General features: G+C 45.2%; 1 protein-coding gene across 1 annotated transcript in view; it reads right to left on the reverse strand.

Moving 5' to 3' along the window:
• Window positions 1-18,131, reverse strand: part of LOC122394464 — a 100,449-nt gene extending 82,318 nt beyond the window's left edge. Inside the window, exon 1 of the mRNA XM_043391352.1 lies at window positions 17,801-18,131. Coding sequence (XP_043247287.1) covers window positions 17,801-18,131 — 331 coding nt within the window. The remainder of the gene's footprint in view (window positions 1-17,800) is intronic.
• Between the last annotated feature and the right edge of the window lie 811 nt (window positions 18,132-18,942).

Genomic DNA, 18,942 nt, shown 5'->3' on the forward strand with positions numbered 1-18,942 from the left:
CGTATCGCTCTCTTTTCACATTGCCCCAAAAGACGGTAAATAACTTTTGAAAATACCCATCTCCAATTTTAGTGTTTTCTGGACCAAAATTTTGCGAGGAATCCGATGGTGTGGTCCCCGAGATCTGAAAAATTTCCATTTTTGAGATAGCAACTATTTTTGAAAAATAAATATTCGTCAGGCATAATAGTCAAATAAATTGAAAATATAATGAGTTAATTTTTGTAACAACACTAGAATGTGTCAAACATCAATTAAAGATATATTTTAGCTGAGATGATACTATATCTGCGCATACATGTACATGAACTAGTACATTAACCCTCGTCGGCCGAGAAGGGGTAGGGCGGGTGCCGCCTCATAGGGCTTTTGCGATAGCTTAAAACCCGCCTAGGGTAGACAGCTGAAACTTGGCATACATAATCTTTTATTCAAACTGGATCTTTTGACCTCAACTGCGTTTTCAGGTCAGGTCAGGTCACTGACCTATGACGTCATAAATAAACCTCTGCGAGGTCCTCAGATGTTGCAACTTTGCAACGCCCTCAGTGCCAGAGGAACTTTCACAGGAAGATGAAAGTTACAGGACGTAGTATCCTTCTGAGGTCTCACAACTTGTATATCTCGGATTTAACCTAGATGTCACATGAGGTCAGGTCGGTCACGTGACCTCACCATTATAAGTCAATGGGGGAAATATTGAGACTGTTATTTTGGCGCCGGAAATGATCTAAAACTATCCCAAGCACATGAAATCGTGGTTTCATGATCGGACCTTACAAAGAGTGCATGAAACCACGATTTCATGTGCTTGGGACAGTTTTAGACAATTTCCGGCGCCAAAATAACAGTTTTCATATTTCCCCCATTGACTTATTATGGTGAGGTCACGTGACCGAACTGACCTCATGTGACATTTGGGAAAAATCCTAGATATACAATTTGTGAGACCTCTAGAGGATACTACGTCCTGTAAGTTTCATCTTCCTGTGAAAGTTCCTCTGGCAATGAGGGCGTTGCAAAGTTGCAACTTCTGAGGACCGCGCAGAGGTTCATTTATGACGTCATAGGTCAGTGACCTGACCTGACCTGAAAACACAGTTGGTGTCAAAAGATCCAGCTTGAATAAAATATTAGGTATGCAAAGTTTCAGCTGTCTACCCTCAGCGTCTTTTGAGCTATCGCGAAAAACCCTATGAGGCGGCATCCGCCCCACCCCTTCTCGGCCGGCGAGGGTTAATGTACTAGTTTATGTACATGTATGCGCAGATATAGTATCATTTCATAAATATGCAAGATATTACAACAAAAATTACCCGACGTTTCGTTTATTATAACTTTTTCAAGGGTAATGAAAAGACACACATTTATCTACGAGAACATGGGATGTGTAACAGCGCGGGCAATTCTTCGTAGTAACACTTCCTGTCTGCAAACAGGTCACAAAGAAACAATTCACAAATCATAATCTCTCCTGACTAAAGATGCGGCCACAGAAGCAAGCCTAAAAAATCCATTTGAAATATTCAAAGTTTGACCAGTAGCGATAAATGCCGCCTCTACAACTTTTCGCTGAACTTTGGAAAAATTCCTGTCGACACTTGTAGCCCCTGTCCAGTTAGGCAGATGCCCTTCTTCCTCTGCGTGAACAACAAAGGCGTTCGAAACTCTATGATTGCGCATGTCTCCCTTGTGCTCGCGAACCCTCGTTTTTAGACCCCTTCCCGTTTCCCCGTAGTACACGCGTGGGCATCCACCGCAAGGAATTTTATATACTACGCTATCTCTGTTTGACTCTCTTTTGTTTCGCTTGAAAATTCCGCCTATTTTCTGTCCTCCTTTTGCAACAATGGATAGGGCCGGGCCCACCAGCTTTTGTACCTGTTCAGTAAGAGGGGAATAAGGGGCTATCACCGACAGTGTATTCTGCGCGTGCCTTTCAGATACGTCAGCTACCCTAGTGTTAGATTGAGACCAAATCCGTTTAGCTTTGTCCCTGAGGGATATGAGTTTGGCCAAAGGATATCTCAGCTGTGAGAATGTATTGGTTATGTAATCAATTTCTTCCTGTAGCAGGTCTTGTGAGCAAATTCGAAGGGCGCGCAAGAAGAATCCGATAACGACCCCGGACTTTACCTTCTGACTGTGTCCCGAGAAATAATGTATGAGGTCATTCCTATTAGTGAGCTTACGGTAGACCGTGAATTTAAGTGAGTCGCCCGTCCGTAACAATAGAGTGTCTAAGAATGGTAACCGGCCGTTCTCCTCCTCCTCGACAGTGAACTGAATCGCAGGATCCACTAAGTTCAGTTCCCGAAGTAAGTCCGTAAGGTTAGTGTCTTGTTTCATTATTATTTATTATTCATTATTATTTCATCTTGCATATTTATGAAATAATCGTCACATTACAACTCATATAGTATCATCTCAGCTAAAATATATCTAATTCATGTTCGACACATTCTAGTGTTGTTACAAAAAATAACTCATTATATTTTCAATTTATTTGACTATTATGCCTGACGAATATTTATTTTTCAAAAAAATAGGTACTATCTCAAAAATGGAAATTTTTCAGATTTCGGGGACCACACCATCGGATTCCTCGCAAAAATTTGGTTCAGAAAACACTAAAATTGGAGATGGGTATTTTCAAAAGTTATTTACCGTCTGTTGGAGCAATGTGTTTTGACCCCGTCCACCGCCCTAGGCGGATACCGGTGCCTCTTGGGCTCACCAGCCGGGCGCTCATTGGTGTGCCCAAGGGTGTGCCTTACTGGGCGCCAATCACTCAGTGTGCGTGACGCGTAAAATCACAACGAAGCGAAGTTCCGCCATAACCCTAACTGTGATGAGGCCTTCTGAATGACGTAAACAGGTCATGCGGGGGGGAAGCCTGGCATCAAATAAGTTTTAAAAAGAACATGACTGAACAGCACTTCTTTTCTTTTTTGTCGCCGTTCACTAACCGGCTCATTAAAAAGAGAGAACTTCAAATACAGGACTAAATGGCTAGACAGCGAATTGGCGCACTGGCTAGAGAGATAATTCTTGTTTTTGAAACCGCTTACGAGTGCATGTGCAAGCACGGATGCATTCTGTTAGCGGGTGCAACTGATGATTTTTTGGGTAGGTATATGCGCACGAGTTTCCGGATTTTACCCCCCCCCCCTCCCCAGAAAAATATGACAGTCGTGCCGATGACGAGTCAAATTGCTAACTTTGCAATGAAACAAATCTAAACAAATCCTCTGCGAGTAGGGTGGCTTCCGTTGACCACATGCTTAGCTGCCACCACAAGTTACCGGATGGCGACTGCCACCTCCCCCTATCCCTCCGCAATCCGCATTCCGCAACCACTCCCCTCGCCCCGCCGCGCCGGCTGCCTCCGCGTGTCAGACTTCGGTCAGTGCTACCAGCGGCTCTCAAACCTTTCCGCTCAACCGCGGCTGGGACAGGTGGCGCCTTCCCTCAGAGTCGCGATACTTTCAAGAGAGACTATACAAGACATATGTAGAATATAAAAGCAAAGAGACAATGCAATCAGATGCAAAGCTAAAACAAAAATGGCTCAGGGATATCGGAGCTTTCGAAGAAAACAGTGTATTTGCGGTGATTAATGCCACGAAATCGAACAGAATGAAAGCCTTCCAATACAAATTGTCTAACAGAATAATTGCAACTGACAAGTACTTAAAAATGATCAATATAAAGGAGGACGATAGGTGCACATTTTGCAATCGAGAAACAGAAACCCTAGTACACCTGTTCTGGGAGTGCAATTAAGTACAATCATTCATACGAAGTATTAGAACCAATCTACTTCATAAATATATTTTGAAGCTTGAAATTAAAAAAGATAGTTGGTTCTTCCCCACAAATTTAACTACAATGGAAACATTAATAATTACACTCGCGAAGGTCGTTATATATGAGGCACGAATAAACGAGAGTTCGCCCAGCTTAAGAAACAAGCTAACCTGGGAAATTGAGGTGGAATTCCAAACTGCCCAGCTACGAGGTCAAAAAGATGTTTTCTGGAAAAAATGGACACCAATGACGAGGTTTATCAACGAACAATGCAAAAATAACATCAACACCAATACACTTACACACGCTTCACCTCCACAGAGACCCCCTATACCTCTACAAACACTCTCACATACACACTCACAACCTACTCCATTCTCACAAGCCGACTATTTACCTGTCCTATAACCCCTCCCCCCCCCGCGGCGAGCGTACGGGCCGGTGCACAGTGTGGCCAAACGCCAGATTAGCGCGAATTTAATCAAAAAACGAATTTTGGAATTTTGACTTTTTATAACTATCAGTCGATAGGAAATTGTCCAAAGTATGTCAATATCACAATACTTTGGTTCAATGTCTTCCTTTCGGTGTCCAAAAAGCTAGCTAAAGTGGACATACGCAATGCCGGTCCCGGCTGTGCTGAAATCGTCGAAAACCCGCGTCATGTTTACAACACATTCTGGCGTAATTGTCGGAAAGGTTTGGAAATAATTGGAGTGGCATATGACTACTGAGCCTATATTTGATAGTATACCCGAATTCTATAGGTATCCTTGGACTAACCGATGAGTTATGCTCATTTGAAAATGACCTTTTCAAACATCCCCTGAAAACACTGTCCATCTTAAAAACGTAGAGATATAAGAAAATGGCCAAAAAACTCCACGCTAAATCTACCATGAGAAGATTCGCCACACTTTTCTGGACATGATCCATTCAAGAAACCCTGCCCCAACCTGCCCCCCGGCCTTTGGCTCAGCTTTGAACGTATCGGGTTGTCCCGCCCGGGGAGGTCCGGCTACAAGGTGGGCGCGGCGGCGGCTCCGTATAACGTTACGCGGATGGCTCAACCGCTGTATTTCTGACTTGTTATATTGCAGAATACGGTCGCCAATGAATAAATCTTGATAATTTTTCAACCCTCGCCCATTTAGGGGGTGAGGGTGGGGGTCGAAAGGACCCCTCTCGGTTTTTCGCAAAAAGATCATGTAAAAAGCGGCCGATCGCGACGAAACTTTCAGTACCCTCGAGTTTATCAATTTTACACCTACCCATTAAATTTCACGACCCTGACCCCAATGACCTTTGACCTGTGACCTATTTCTCGAGACCATGTTTGGCCGGAAGCGCGATTGGGCGTATGTTTGCTTGCATTAGCCGCGCGTTTGCAGTCTTTTCGTGGTTTCAAGCGTCTAAACATGTGATATTATGATGTTGATCCCATGCATTATGGTCGGTGTCAAGATCACTTGAAGGTCAGGTTCAGGTCAGTTCAATGACCTTTGATGACCTCGTTTCACCTTTTTTAGTTCTACATGCTTCCAGGCTAGTTTTTGGAGCTGATTTCGAATTTAGTAACCATTTGAACATTTAGGAAGAAGTTTTGGTGCTTTCGTAACATGCAACGAAGCTGGCGGTTGGTGTCACTGGTCAGAACAGAAGGTGTCACTGGCGGTTGACACCTATTAATTATGAATACCCGGCAGGACTGGTTGGCCTGACCTGACCTAACCCGACCTACGTTCGCGGCTAGCAAAACACCAATACGGGCGAGGGTTGATGACATGAAGGTGCTTATGGTGTAGGTAAGCCTTTGTTTTTACTCCCATTGCTGAGGTTCAGTCCTATCGGTGCGTGTATTTCAGCAACCATCTATTCGATTCATGTGCTTCACCAGGAACATTCACACAGAAACATAATTAGATGTTGATTTTTTTCAAGCAAACTTTGGACAATCATAAGAATTTACCAGAGAAATGATGGGAATTTCGTAACCGATTCCTCCTCCTAACATGCCCATCATTGCTGGGACCCACAATTTTATGCCACTTATTTGCGGTTAAATTCCAGGATTTCGTAATCAGAGTCGGAGTCGTTCGGAGTCAACAGTTCTGACCCTGCAGTCAGAGTCGGAATCGGAATCGATTTTGGAATCCGGACCAAGACTCGTAGTCTGAGTCACCGAAAATCCATCGACCGCGTGGACTTGCCATGGCTGCGGAGTCAGAGTCCGAGTCGATCGTATAAGTCGACAGTTTTGCCCGGAATCAGAGTTGAAATTGACTTTTGAAAGCCGTAGTAGGAGTCGGAGTAACTCCATCGACTTCACAGCCCTGGCCTGGTAAGCACATCACCCGTCGTAAGCTAGTTCTCCTTACTTTAAGAGGCATAACTATGCCATTATATGTCAGCAAGCATTTATAATGCATCGTAAAAGGTCTCACATAGGTTTAAGTGTCAATTTTGAAACCAGGGAACCATTTTCAACGGATCCGAGCAGCGCTGGGATTTAATTCGCGCTAAACTGGTGTTTGGCCACACTGTGCGGTGGGACGCCGGAAGTGCCGTGAGCCCGGTCAGAGGCTTGACGGGACTGTGCTGCTAGAGTCGATCCAGAGACCGGGTAAGACCGCCGCGACAGTTGCGTCGGGTCTGGTGGTGGCTGCCGGCCCCGCGGTCGGTGCCGTCGCGTCGTCGTGCCGTCGTGCCGCTCCGCTGCGCCTGAGGCCTTTCGTCGCGTGTTCGAATAACGTGTTATCGAGCCTCGTCGGCACCGCGTCTCGCGGCTTGTGGTTTGTGCCTAGCTGCCCGGGGCATGCGTCGACCCGGGTCCGGGGGCGGGAGGGGGGGGAGGGGCGGGGGGGAGAGCGTACGGGCGTCGCCGCAGGTTCAGCCGTTGCCCTTGCCGCTGTTTAGCCATTGTGTATGTCGGCTGTTGATGGGAGGGGAGGGATAGTGTTTCCTCTCGGGAGCGCCGAGTCCAGAGAACGTCTGTGACTCTGGATAATTCGCTGTGTTGTCGTTACATGATGTAGTGTTGCCGCTGGTAGCGACTGTATGGTATGATTTTTTGTTTTGTTTTGATTACTGAATCGTGTGTGAGACAATAAAGCATACAATAAAGCGAAAAAAGAGTATACCCTGGAATGTATAGCAGAGCTCATCAAATCTGCGATGCTCATCAAGAAGGTAAGGGAGATTATATATTACTGAACGGCTCTGGGAAAGAAAAATGGAACCGAGGTCTTTAAAAAATTGTAGGCACGAGGCGTAGCCGAGTGCCGGAGATTTTTTGAAGACCGAGGTTTCGATTTTTCTTTCCAGAGCAAGTTCAATAAGATATTTCCCATACGTCGTTTAATATCTATTCAGAAACTCACAATTTGATTACTGAAATCACCTTTTCTAAGATTTTTATCAAAAAATCACCAGGACTGTAGGTCATCAACCCGTGCCGGAAAACAGTGCAGGAAAGATCACGTGCAAATGTTTACCGCACGGCTAGGATAATGCTAAAGGGATATCTCGGCGTATGGGAATGTCATTTGCTCAATCCCCCAAGACCCATCCATGCTGGAAAAGTTTCATGCTACGACACGGAAAGATCTGAATGATCAACTTGCGTGTCTCTGTGAGAGTGAGGGTATCCGCTTCATCGACTTACGCCGGAGACAAAATGAAAGCGACTTCCAAGGCTTGGACAAATCTCGACTAAACTTAAACAGGGCAGGTTCCAGAAACACTTGGCAACTGCTTGCAAGTAAAGTTTTGGGTTTTTTAGACTGAATGATGCATGTGGCCACATCCCCGCTACGGGCAGCTTAATGTGTCAGCTATCATCACTTCAAAGTGTACCCACTTGCCACAAAAGGTCATCGAAATACGGAATAACTGTTAAAAATATCAACGTATTCAGTTCACTATCAGTCATCAGCTATTCTTTGAGACCATGATGTGCCACTTAAGGGGTATATGTGTACAGTATGGGAGCAGAAAGAAAAGAGCTTCGGAGAGGCAGGAAAATGAACTAATAGCTAGAATACAGCAGCTGGAAGACTTAGCCACGTCAGATGAAAACGTAGCGAAAGAGCTAGCAAAGTGTAAAGAGGAACTCCATCTCAGACGTAGGGATATAATGAAAGGCGTACTAGTAAGAGCAAGGGGTAGGTGGATTGAGGAAGGTGAGCGGCCAACTCGATACTTCTGCGGCATGGAGAAACGTCAGTATACAAAGAAGTACATACATAGGTTGCTTAGAAATAGGAGAAAAAACTATCAGGGACCAAGATGAAATCATGACATGTTTGTATGATCACTTTAAAGGTGTGTTTCATTTAAGTGAGAGGACAAAAACGCTAGATGATATAAAACACTTACTAGGTGATGCATTTCCTACGCTAAATAGCGAAGAAAAGTTGAGTTTAGAAGGCCCTCTGTCTGTGCAGGAAGCCAGCCTAGCATTGGAAAAGCTGAATAATGATAAGTCTCCAGGGCCTGATGGTTTTTCAAAGCTTTTCTTTAAGACTTTCTGGAATGAACTGGGAAGTTTTTTAGTTCGGTCATTGAACGAAGGTTTTGTAAAAGGCTCTCTATCGGAAACACAAAGACAAGGTACGATTGTGCTTGTGCCAAAGACAGGGAAGCCCAAAGAAAAAATAGCAAACTGGAGGCCTATCTCGCTGTTGAATACTACGCAAAAGATTTTGTCAGCAGCGATAGCTAATCGCTTACGGGAAGGTTATTAATAAGCTTATTTCGATGTGAGTGATGACATCACTTAGTCATCACTGTCAACCGTGGAAGCCGTATGGCTAACCATCTACGCTGGAGTACGAAAAACATCATCTCAGGCTCTCAGTCCCAGCGGATAAAAACAACACCTAAGAACAAAAACAATAACTTTTCGTAGGTGGGAAGGTATTGACCATTCTGTATTTAGGAATGAATTGTGTAATATTTCTGGGTCTCGTGTACTAGAAAGTGAGAATCCAGATGACGCTTGGCAGAGCTGGCTAGATCTGGTCCTTCCTGTTATTGACCGATATGCTCCGGTTGTAACCAAAACACTAAGGCATAAGTCGGGTTTTGGAATCTCCCGTGAAGCCAAAAGCTTGATTCGCTCAACAGCTGCACAGTTGCACACTTTTCGACGATCTTAAGCTTCATCCGACCCGACTTTATATAAAAGCATGCGGCGTCAAGTGCGGCGTGACATAGCTTTTGGGCGGCGTTCAAAATTTGAGTCATCTATTAGAATGAAAAAATCGAGCAGGGACATATGGAGTCTCGTAAATTCTACACTAGGCAAATCCAAAAACAGCCAGCCTTTGGGTAGTAGCGCGGCACGATCCTTCAATGAGTTTTTCAGTTCAGTGGGAACAGACCGCAAATGAATAATATTAATCACAGAGCCAGTCTTTACGCCGTGAATGGTTGCATTTCAAGAGTGTTGTCCACTAAATTTACGCTTCGTGCAGCTACATATGCTGAACTTCGACAAGTGTATTATTCTTTAAAAGGTCACACAGCAGCTGGTGTGGACGGCCTGCCTGCATCTTTTTACAAATCATTTGTTGGTAGTTTTGCGAGACCACTTCACCATGTTTTTAACGCTTCAATAGCTGAAGGCGTTATTTATACCTTCGTACTGGAAAGTCGCAGAAATTGTACCTATATATATGTATATAAAGGCAAGGGTGACCAAGGATTGGCATCAAAGTATAGGCCTACATCCCTGTTATGTGTTGTGTCCAAGATCCTCGAAGGTCTTATTTCTCTCCAGCTTAGATCTTATTTAAATGAATGTTGTGTGTTGGCAGACAACCAGTTTGGTTTCCGACCACACCACTCGGTAGATCATGCCCTCATTACCCTGACAGAATCAATACGATCTTCGCTCGACAAGGGTGACATATGCCTTTTGGCATCTCTCGATTTAAGCAAAGCTTTTGAAGTTCGGTACCCTCAGGGTATCTAAGACATATATCAAGGAGTGCGTAAACCAAAAATGAGCCTGATCGGACTTGTCAGTCGGCGGCCAGAGCCTAAATTGTAAACAAGCAAAAATGCCGATCATTTTTACTTTGACTTGACCTGTGACGTCATCGTTGACCTCGAGGTTAATGAAAATAGGTTTCGGTCGACAGTTTTTCCAGGGCTATCAGACGCCGTTTGAATTTTGACGATCGGCCCAGTAGTTTCGGAGATAGGAGGGGGGCTCGGGAGAGCCCCCCTCAGTCACTCGCGTTATGGAAAATACCCCAGTCATGCGCGGGTTAACCCGGCCGGGCCCGGGGGTAATCCCAACCACCGCAGCCCGGGGGGCGTTTTTCGCCCCCCCCTGTCTAACTCCGTAAATAAGGGAGCTACGGAAACAAAAGCGATACCAAACGAAAGGTCCTTACGAGACGATTCTAAAGCACCTAAAATTTTTGACCTTAGGTCAATTTTCAAGGTCAGAGGACAAGGTCAAAGGCGAAAACCGGCACATGTGTAGTGATCTCAAAGTAAGCCTTCTTGAGGACGGCAAGATGCATCAAACCGGCAAAATTGGGTGTCAAACGAAAGAAGAGAATCTGAGAATTCCGAAAATGTGCTCAAAATTAAAGGTCAAGGTCAAGGTCACGCTCAAACATGACCTCAAACTTTGCACTTTTTCGTACATCTTGCGTGCTAACTTCCAAGATGTTTTGAAATGTTTTGAGGCTTATCAGTTCCCTATTTGTGGTTCATCTTACGATACAAAGCTGCTCAAAGGTCAAGGTCACAGAAGAGTATCCTTAGGCTATTTCACTGATTCAAGTTAGTAATAATAAATAAGACAATTTTGCCATCCGGAAGCTCTAAATGAAGGCTTAGAGGAAAATAGATGCCAGATTCGTGATCAGCTGGTACAAACCCATCATAAACGACCCTTCATGTGTCAAGGTCAACCAAAGGTCATTCGAGGTCACATGAGGTCAACATAAAACTTGACCTTTTCTAAACAAAATATATATCATTCGACGCGGCTTGATAAGGCGAATGCGATGGTACCACTGCCATAGCTCTAGGACTATTTTTGTCGAAGTTATTTGCGAAAAAACTAAAACCACACTTCGGGGTCGTTGACCTGACCTCTGACCTCAGGTCACCAAAACTATTTTTCTATTTTTCTCTAGGTCAAACGCTACACAACCGTGCTCGTAATTTGTCTTTATCTCTAAAACTGTTTTTAGCAGCTATTTGAAGTTCGCGTCCGTGACGCCGAAGTTTGCCGTGCAGGGGTCTAGAGAAATCGACCTTGTGACATCATCAAGAGGGCTAGGTCCAAATTTTTTACTTCAGAAGATGTGAAATTGATGGGAGAAAAGGTACTGAAAGTTTCGCTTTCCTATCCCTAAGCGTTCGGGAGCTATCGCAAATATTCGCTAGGGGGGCGAAAAACGCCCCCCTGGGCCCGCGAGGGTTAAGGTTAGGTCGAACTGGTCGAAGGTCAGGTCAATTAGTCGATCCGTATTGTCGAGAAGGAAAATAATTATGTAAGGTGTTTCATTGTTCTACCATATCTCTATCAAAAGTTATTGTCCAAAAACTACTGAAGACCTTTCATGGCCTGATATGACCGCAGTAACATAAAAGTGGTCCAATCACGAGTGAAATTTTCCGATTAAATGTGTCATATTTACTTGTACCCAGATGTTTGAGGGTGTTTTCTTTCAAAAGAAAAGCATTTCAATTTTCTCCCATTAACCCGTGCCGTGCTGGGGGTGGGGCGTTTTTACGCCCCCCCCCCCCCAGTTTTTTGCGAATATCTTAAAAAAACAGCGTCGCGCAGCGCCGCTGTTTTTGGTACACCTGTTCATATATCTTTTCAATACATCTTCTGAAAATTTCAGACCCGGGTCGTCAAAGGTCAGGTCACGTCAAGTGACCTTACCTCAGAAAAAGTTAAAAGCCTCGCTATAGCTACACCGACTGAACGGTCACTTTTGAAACTTTCAGATATTGGTAAGAACAAACATATGTAGAAAATGTTTATCTTGGACTTTTGATCAATTATATCTATACCTAAGGTCAGGTCAATTTTGCGACCTCTCAATCATAAGTCAATTGGAGAAAATTGAAATGCGCCTCTTTTGAACGAATGTGGTTCAAAACCCTCTGAAACATTGGTTCATAGGTAAACAAAACATAACACACTGAATCGGAAAAATGCAATTTTGACCCTTCTGTGTGCCTCTGAGGTCATCTCAGGTCGTGAACGGTCACCAGCAGTTCTTTGACTATAACTTTTGATAGAGACATGCTAGAGCGGTGAAAACACGTCAGATGTGTTCAGCTTGACGATACGGATCGACTGATATGCAGCATGACCCTTTCCGGTCAGGTCACGCGTCATGGCCTTGACCTCACTTGAGGTCAAATTTTGTAAATGACCTTTCAAGGTCAACGAATAGTTCATTCGACGCGTTTTGACGAGAGGAATACGATGCTGGCAAAATAAATGTCGTCACTGTCTTGAGTCAAAAGTTATTGCAGAAAAATGCTTTTAATAAAAACTGCTATTTTTTGGAGTTTTTGCCCTCTGGAGGCTAGTGACAGTCAGTCACTGAAGGCATTCATGCATGTCCAGTGTCCACAAGTACGGGCTGTACGCACTAGACATCGAATTGTTAAGGTGATTTGTGGAGAAAAAAATCAAGAACGTATGTCAGCGTTCGGTCGCCTCTGACTGCAGTCGCTGCTGGTATGACAATGACTTGGGATCTCATGGTGGATATCATAGTCTTAAATGTTTGAAGTCTTTCCCTAATCCCAATTTAGGCAATTAGTCGCAGCGTGAATCCTAAATACGTGCGGTTTGAGATTCTAAGCACGGCCACCCCGATCGACCACAGGCTGCAGCCCACAGGTCACTTTGGATCAGTGAGTGAGCCGGTATATTTTTTTTTGCAAAGTATATAGATTGTGCCTATCGATCAACGTATATTTTACCGCTTCGAATTCGCATGGATGCGTATTTTGAGAATAAAATGTCCGTAGTCTGAGCTCGTTTCCTATATCATGCTAAAACTGCACCAAGATGAAGGTTTTTTATTAAAAAAAGACACCGGGCTGCAAATTGCATTGATTGGATTTTATGAAAAATGGTTCTTATACTCGTATTTTGCAACACCTAGTAAATCATGCATGAACATGACGTTATATTTTAGACTGACGCCCCTGTCACACTTAGGCCTCCAGCTAGCGTAGCCAGGCGCTTCAGATCGGCAAGATAGGCGTCCACCGGTTCTCCTCGTTCAAGACGGCGGTCGTGGAGTCGCTCGTACGCTCTAAATGGATCTGCCTCGAACGCTTTGAATAATGACCGCTTGACCGCCTCGATATCCAACTTGTCTTTTTCTTCAAGCTGGTCATATATTCTATATGCATGGCCAGTAAGACGGAGAGGCATGACAAGAGCCAGATCGGTGACTTTGTTTAGTTTGCAGATCCACGTCGCTTATCCGATCCACTGTACCACTCGGCTACAGACAGATCACCATCGACACCGCTGAATTCGGGTACTAACCGAACATCAAATGTCGCCATGGTGAGGTAAGTAGGTAGTGCTCGTCATAGAAAGCCGAAATAGCTTGTGGTAGATATGTTACCCCGTTCGTTATCTTTACTGTATTCGATTCAGTCCACAAATATGCATTGCCATTCAATCCCTCATGCTCTCTCCCCCAACACCAAGGCCGCCCAACACGACACGACACCAAACTTACATCATTTTCCTTCCTAATTCTGCACCCCGCGCAATATCATGCACTGTTTTCACCCAGACGCTTTTACTACATAGCACATATTACGGAGTGGTTTGTGCAGTAGTCAGCTGGTGACATTAGATAATTTCCATGAAGGGAGCTAACCATGTTACCAAGTAACACCAGAAGGCGTTTGGCACTCCTCAGTATAAGTGAAATAGAAACCAAGGTATGCAGTGGGCGTAGGCAAGTATGCAGTCATTATCGCCGGTTACACACAGGCCTCAACAGGCCTCCACAGTCCACACGAATGGGAGACAATCCGCGAGGCCGAGAGGACAGCGACATCTAGGGAGTTTCACGTAGATGGCGCTGAGGCAAGTCAGGTGCCTATTAGGGTCGGAGGACGGGCCCAGTCCGGACTCAGCCACCGCAACCGCAACCAGCCACGGCAGCGCGGCCAGAAACAAAGTGCAGAAGCACCGCTGAACAGGTCCAGGGGGTAGGTATAAAAGAAGCAACAATGTTCAAAGCCAGACAAAGGCTGCTGCTCACGTGTGTCTGTGGGAGTGACATAATGTCACCATGTGTGGTACATAGATACTGCAATCTATGCATCAGATCTAAGGGCGAGCTGACAGGGAAGTGGGGAGGGGGTGCAGGATGAGAGCACAGTGGCTATGAATGTTAAAGTTTATTAGGAAAATAATTTGAGGATACAGAAAATAAAAAGAAAAATGAGATTATGAATGTTGAGGAAAGCAAACAATGGCTGTGTGGCGTGCTTTCAAGCTTATCATATGTAACTTCCAATAGCTAAATATTGCACAAATGTAGGCAACCCAATAGATGGATTTTATCGTAGATTTGATGTGAACCTATCCGATTAAGAGAAGCAAGTTGCACACGTAGCCCAAACAGCACACCTAGTCAGATACCGCATCATGGTGCCAGTAAGCAAGGAATAGTGCCCACTCACACCAAACACAAGTTTAAACATGGTAAAATGACCCATCTGCCAGGTAAAGCACTTGGGCAACATGCACCCAGTGCTCACTCACACTTCATACAGATTAAAACAGTAAAATGACCTTTTTGCCAGGTCAAGCACAAGGCCAGCTCCAAGGGGCTCGATGGCGCCTGTGTGTGCCTAGTGCTCACACAGGCGCCATGGAGCTCCTTGTGCTCACACAGGCTCACCTGACCAGTGAACTGACCCGACCTCACCAAAATGCATGAAGACATAATCTGTGATCGCAACTAACATGACATTCGTGATCAGCACCCCGGAAAACTCCATAACAGCCACGGTTTACGACATTTTGACGGGTCTAAATTTTTCCGACTTTTGGGTCATTGACCTGACCTGGAAGGTCAACCAATGACTTAGGACCTTAAAATTGGGTATCAACTGCTTCCGCTCGTCACGGGCAGCACGCTCGATTTTTCCGCGAAGCTCTAGCTCGATCAAGGGTGAAACAGCAAGGGGAGGTCCAACGGACCCCCCCCCCCCCTTATACGTTTGCGTTTGGTAAAACACCAATACGGGCGAGGGTTAACATTAGTTTTGAGTTGAGATCGTCAAATTGGGTTCCCTGGCTTGCAGTTACCGGTTTGGGCACTCACAGCATCGAGAAATGCCTTATTTCCGAGATATTAAAGTTCAAAGTCTGCAGTTTTCGGACTCTGAGAGGCTAATGCATTGGAATGCTCCCTTAGAATTTGTGATGTCAGCGCAGATCTAAAGATTTTTAAAGCTTTTACTAAGCCTTTTAGTAAAACGTGGTGGTATATACTGCTTTGCACACAATACCTGCCGCACTTTTAGGATGCCAAATTATTGTTCCCAAATGACGTCATAGGAGCAGCGGAGGTCCCCAACAATACAGAATAGTCTTGACCTTCGCCCCAGTGGGGGGAGCATGTGTTACCACCCTGTTGCTTTTTTTGCGTGTGAATAAAAAACCGCGGCGCATAGCGCCGCGCCGCTTGGAGTAGCTTTTTTGTACATCAATTTTGGACAATGTGTGAAATTTTTGACCCCAGGTCATGTCAGGTCAGGTCACCAGGTCAAGTTAACTAACCAAGCAAAAAAAAAAATGCAATCATGTCCACTCAGCCTGCAGTGTTTGTCAGAACAGAAAGATTTTAAACTTGGTGGATTGCATGATGTTATGGGCGCCTATAATTTGAATATCTCGAATTTTTATATCCGTGACCTAAGGTCAGGCCAGTGGCGTGACCTTACCATTATATGTCAATGGAGAAAAATGAAAATGCCTCTAGATCCGTGTGTACGCATAGGAACAGTCCAAATATTTCAGAATAACAATGATTTGAACCACCCGTGACGACCAAGGTGTTTTTTTTTTTGCTGATCAGCCTCTAGAAAGGTCATCCGAGGTCATTTGAGGCTACAAACAGATTTTTGCCAATAACTCGCGATTGGAAAGAGATAGAACGCTGGGGACGGTCTCATTGTGTTTGTCTTGCCGAGACGCATCGATTGATATGCAACATGACCTTTCCGGTCAGGTCAGACCTGAGGTCAAATTTTCCAGTTGACCTTTCAAGGTCAAATTATAATTCATTCGACGCGTCTCAGCGAGAGGAACATGATTCTGGCAATAGAAATGTCATGGCGTTTTTTGGTCAAAAGTTATTGTTGAAAAACACTTTTCATAAAAAACAGCTATTTTGTAGTTTTGCCCTTTGGAGGCTAAACCATTGACCTGAGGTCAATTTTGATGATGACCCTATCGAAAGAAGAGTTCAATAGCTATCGATTACTTTTACATGTGTTTTTCTAGCTATGATAGTTCCTGAGATAAATGAGATAAATGTTTTCTAAAAAAAAAAATATAATGTTATTTGGCAAATTTTGACCTTTGATGAGCTCCAGTGACCCCAATATTGCTCTAAGATGAAAAATGATCGAAATACTTTCAAACATACGCATTGAGAACTATCGACTTCTTTTTACCACGCCTTTCTAGCCCTCTTAGTTTTTGAGTTAGAAGTGGGTGGTAACTTATGCCCCTCCCCCCCCCCCCCACACACACACACTAGGGCGAAGTTGGCTGAGACCGCCACTGGGGCGCGGGTTAATAGCGTTTTATCTTGAAAACTGGTGAATATTTTTTCTGTCAAAATTGGTTGATATTTATTTTTGCTTATTCTGAACCACGGTACATCACTTTTACGCCAATTCATTAGCTTTTTGAAGGTGGGAGGGTTCCTATAAGTAGCATATTAATATTCACGAATATCCAACTAAGAATTTGACATTCGGACGGGGAACGCAATAACTCATTAACCAATCAGCCGATTTCAATGATAAGGCGCTCACTGCATTCCCCGTTCCTCAGCGCAGGTTCACAAGGACCTGAGGAAGGACCGTACGCAGGTTCACAAGGACCTGAGGAAGGACCGTACGCAGGTTCACAAGGACCTGAGGAAGGACCGTACGCAGGTTCACAAGGACCTGAGGAAGGACCGTACGCAGGTTCACAAGGACCTGAGGAAGGACCGTACGCAGGTTCACAAGGACCTGAGGAAGGACCGTACGCAGGTTCACAAGGACCTGAGGAAGAACCGTACGCAGGTTCACAAGGACCTGAGGAAGGACCGTACGCAGGTTCACAAGGATTTTCAGGTCACTGGGTTATGAACTGCAAGGCGAAAGTGAAAGTCAAAGGACGGAGAACGCTCTACAGCCTAAATTTACTGTCTGATTGGCTTGCAATAGGTCTCAATCGATTCCCCGACCCCGATTCCAATTTACAAATATTTTCAAGTCACTAGATTATGACCTTCAAGGAATCGGGGCTGGGGAATCGATTGAAACCATTTGTAAGCCAATCAGACAGATACTTTAGGCTGTAGAGCGTTCCCCTACATTTGACCTTAATTTGACGTTGGAGGTCATGGCCTTTTGACCTGAAGATCGTTGCCGGCAAGAATCGGAGTCGAGGGATCGATGGAGACCATTTGTAAGCCAATCAGACAAAAACTTTTGGCTATAAAGCGTTTCCCGTTAACATTGACCTTAAAAAGGTCATGACCTAGTGACCTAAAAATCCCTGTTAACCTGCATTTAGGAATGGAGGATCCAATGAGTGTCTACTTGCCAAAAACGGTTTCTGAGTTATTGCGTTCCCCGTCCCCATATCAAATTCTTAGCTGGATATTCGCGAATATCAATCTGCAGCTTAATTGATGGACGTGGCAGCTAGTAGAACTTCACTTGGTGCGCTAACCTGAACTGGCGCGTGCCGGTTGCGTTATGTCCGCGATCAGCGGCCGTCCAGCTCCCTCAGCTCTCACGTTGGCCGCGCTGCCGCCGTCCAGCTCCCTCAGCTCCCACGCTGCGTCGCACTGCCGCCCGGTAGCTGCAGACGCAGAGGAGCCGCGCGGCTGCCGCGGCGCGGCGCGCCCACCGCCCACCGCCGCAAACCAGACGTCAACGACGCAACGCCCCAGCTGCGCAGCAGCCAATAACGTAAGCAAGCGCTGCAGGAGCCTGGCGTCCCGGTGGCGACTGTGCGAGCCGGTGGCCGCGGCCACCGCTCCGTGCGGCCGGCGGCGCATTGCGCAATGGGAGAGACTCCATCCGCGCTTACAGCTGCAGCCAAGTTGTCAGCCTACTCAGAGTCACGGGCAGACAGCCTGTTATGGCCTCCGGCTACCGGCGGATCCAGAGGGGAGTGGGCTGGCAGGGGCTTGAGCTTCACTTCCATTTCACTCCAAAAGGGGCGGCAATATAAATTATATAATTCAGCGTGGATTAGGCTTACATAAGCAGTTGTTTATTTGTTTATTTCTCTAAAAACAACCACAGGCCAATGCCCAGTTACGGCTGCAGTCAAAGTTCCACACAAACACCACACACACGCACGCACGCACGCACGCACGCACACACACACTTAGCACACGCAAGATTGGGCCCTGGTCTGTTGTATGGTTTTAGTTTCGTTAAACGTGATTGCCCATGTTTCTCCGTATTTGCAGATTTTGTCCAGGTCGCGTTGTAACGAGAGTTGTGTTTGTTGTAATGTTGCTGATGAGTGAGATGCGTGTAATGATGTGTCGTCCACGAAAAATAGCATAACGTTGTCGGTGCGGTCAGAAAGGTCGTTCAGGTAAATAAGCGCTAGTAAAGGTCCTAAAACTGATCCCTGGAGACAGCCTGCGTTGATTTTGCGAGAATGAGAAACAGCATTTTGAATTTTCACTTGTTGCGTTCTGTTGTTCAGGTAAGAGTTGAGCCATTGAAGAAGTTTACCAGAGATTCCAAATTCATGTTGACATTTAAACAATAGTCCTTGTGCCAGATTTTATCAAAATATTTTGAAATGTCTAGGTAGACTGCAGTAAAGTCGAGGCCGGAATCAAGAGATTG

The sequence above is a fragment of the Amphibalanus amphitrite genome, unplaced genomic scaffold, assembly GCF_019059575.1.
Source record: "Amphibalanus amphitrite isolate SeventyFive unplaced genomic scaffold, NRLGWU_Aamphi_draft 000593F_arrow, whole genome shotgun sequence".
Classification (NCBI taxonomy): domain Eukaryota; kingdom Metazoa; phylum Arthropoda; class Thecostraca; order Balanomorpha; family Balanidae; genus Amphibalanus; species Amphibalanus amphitrite.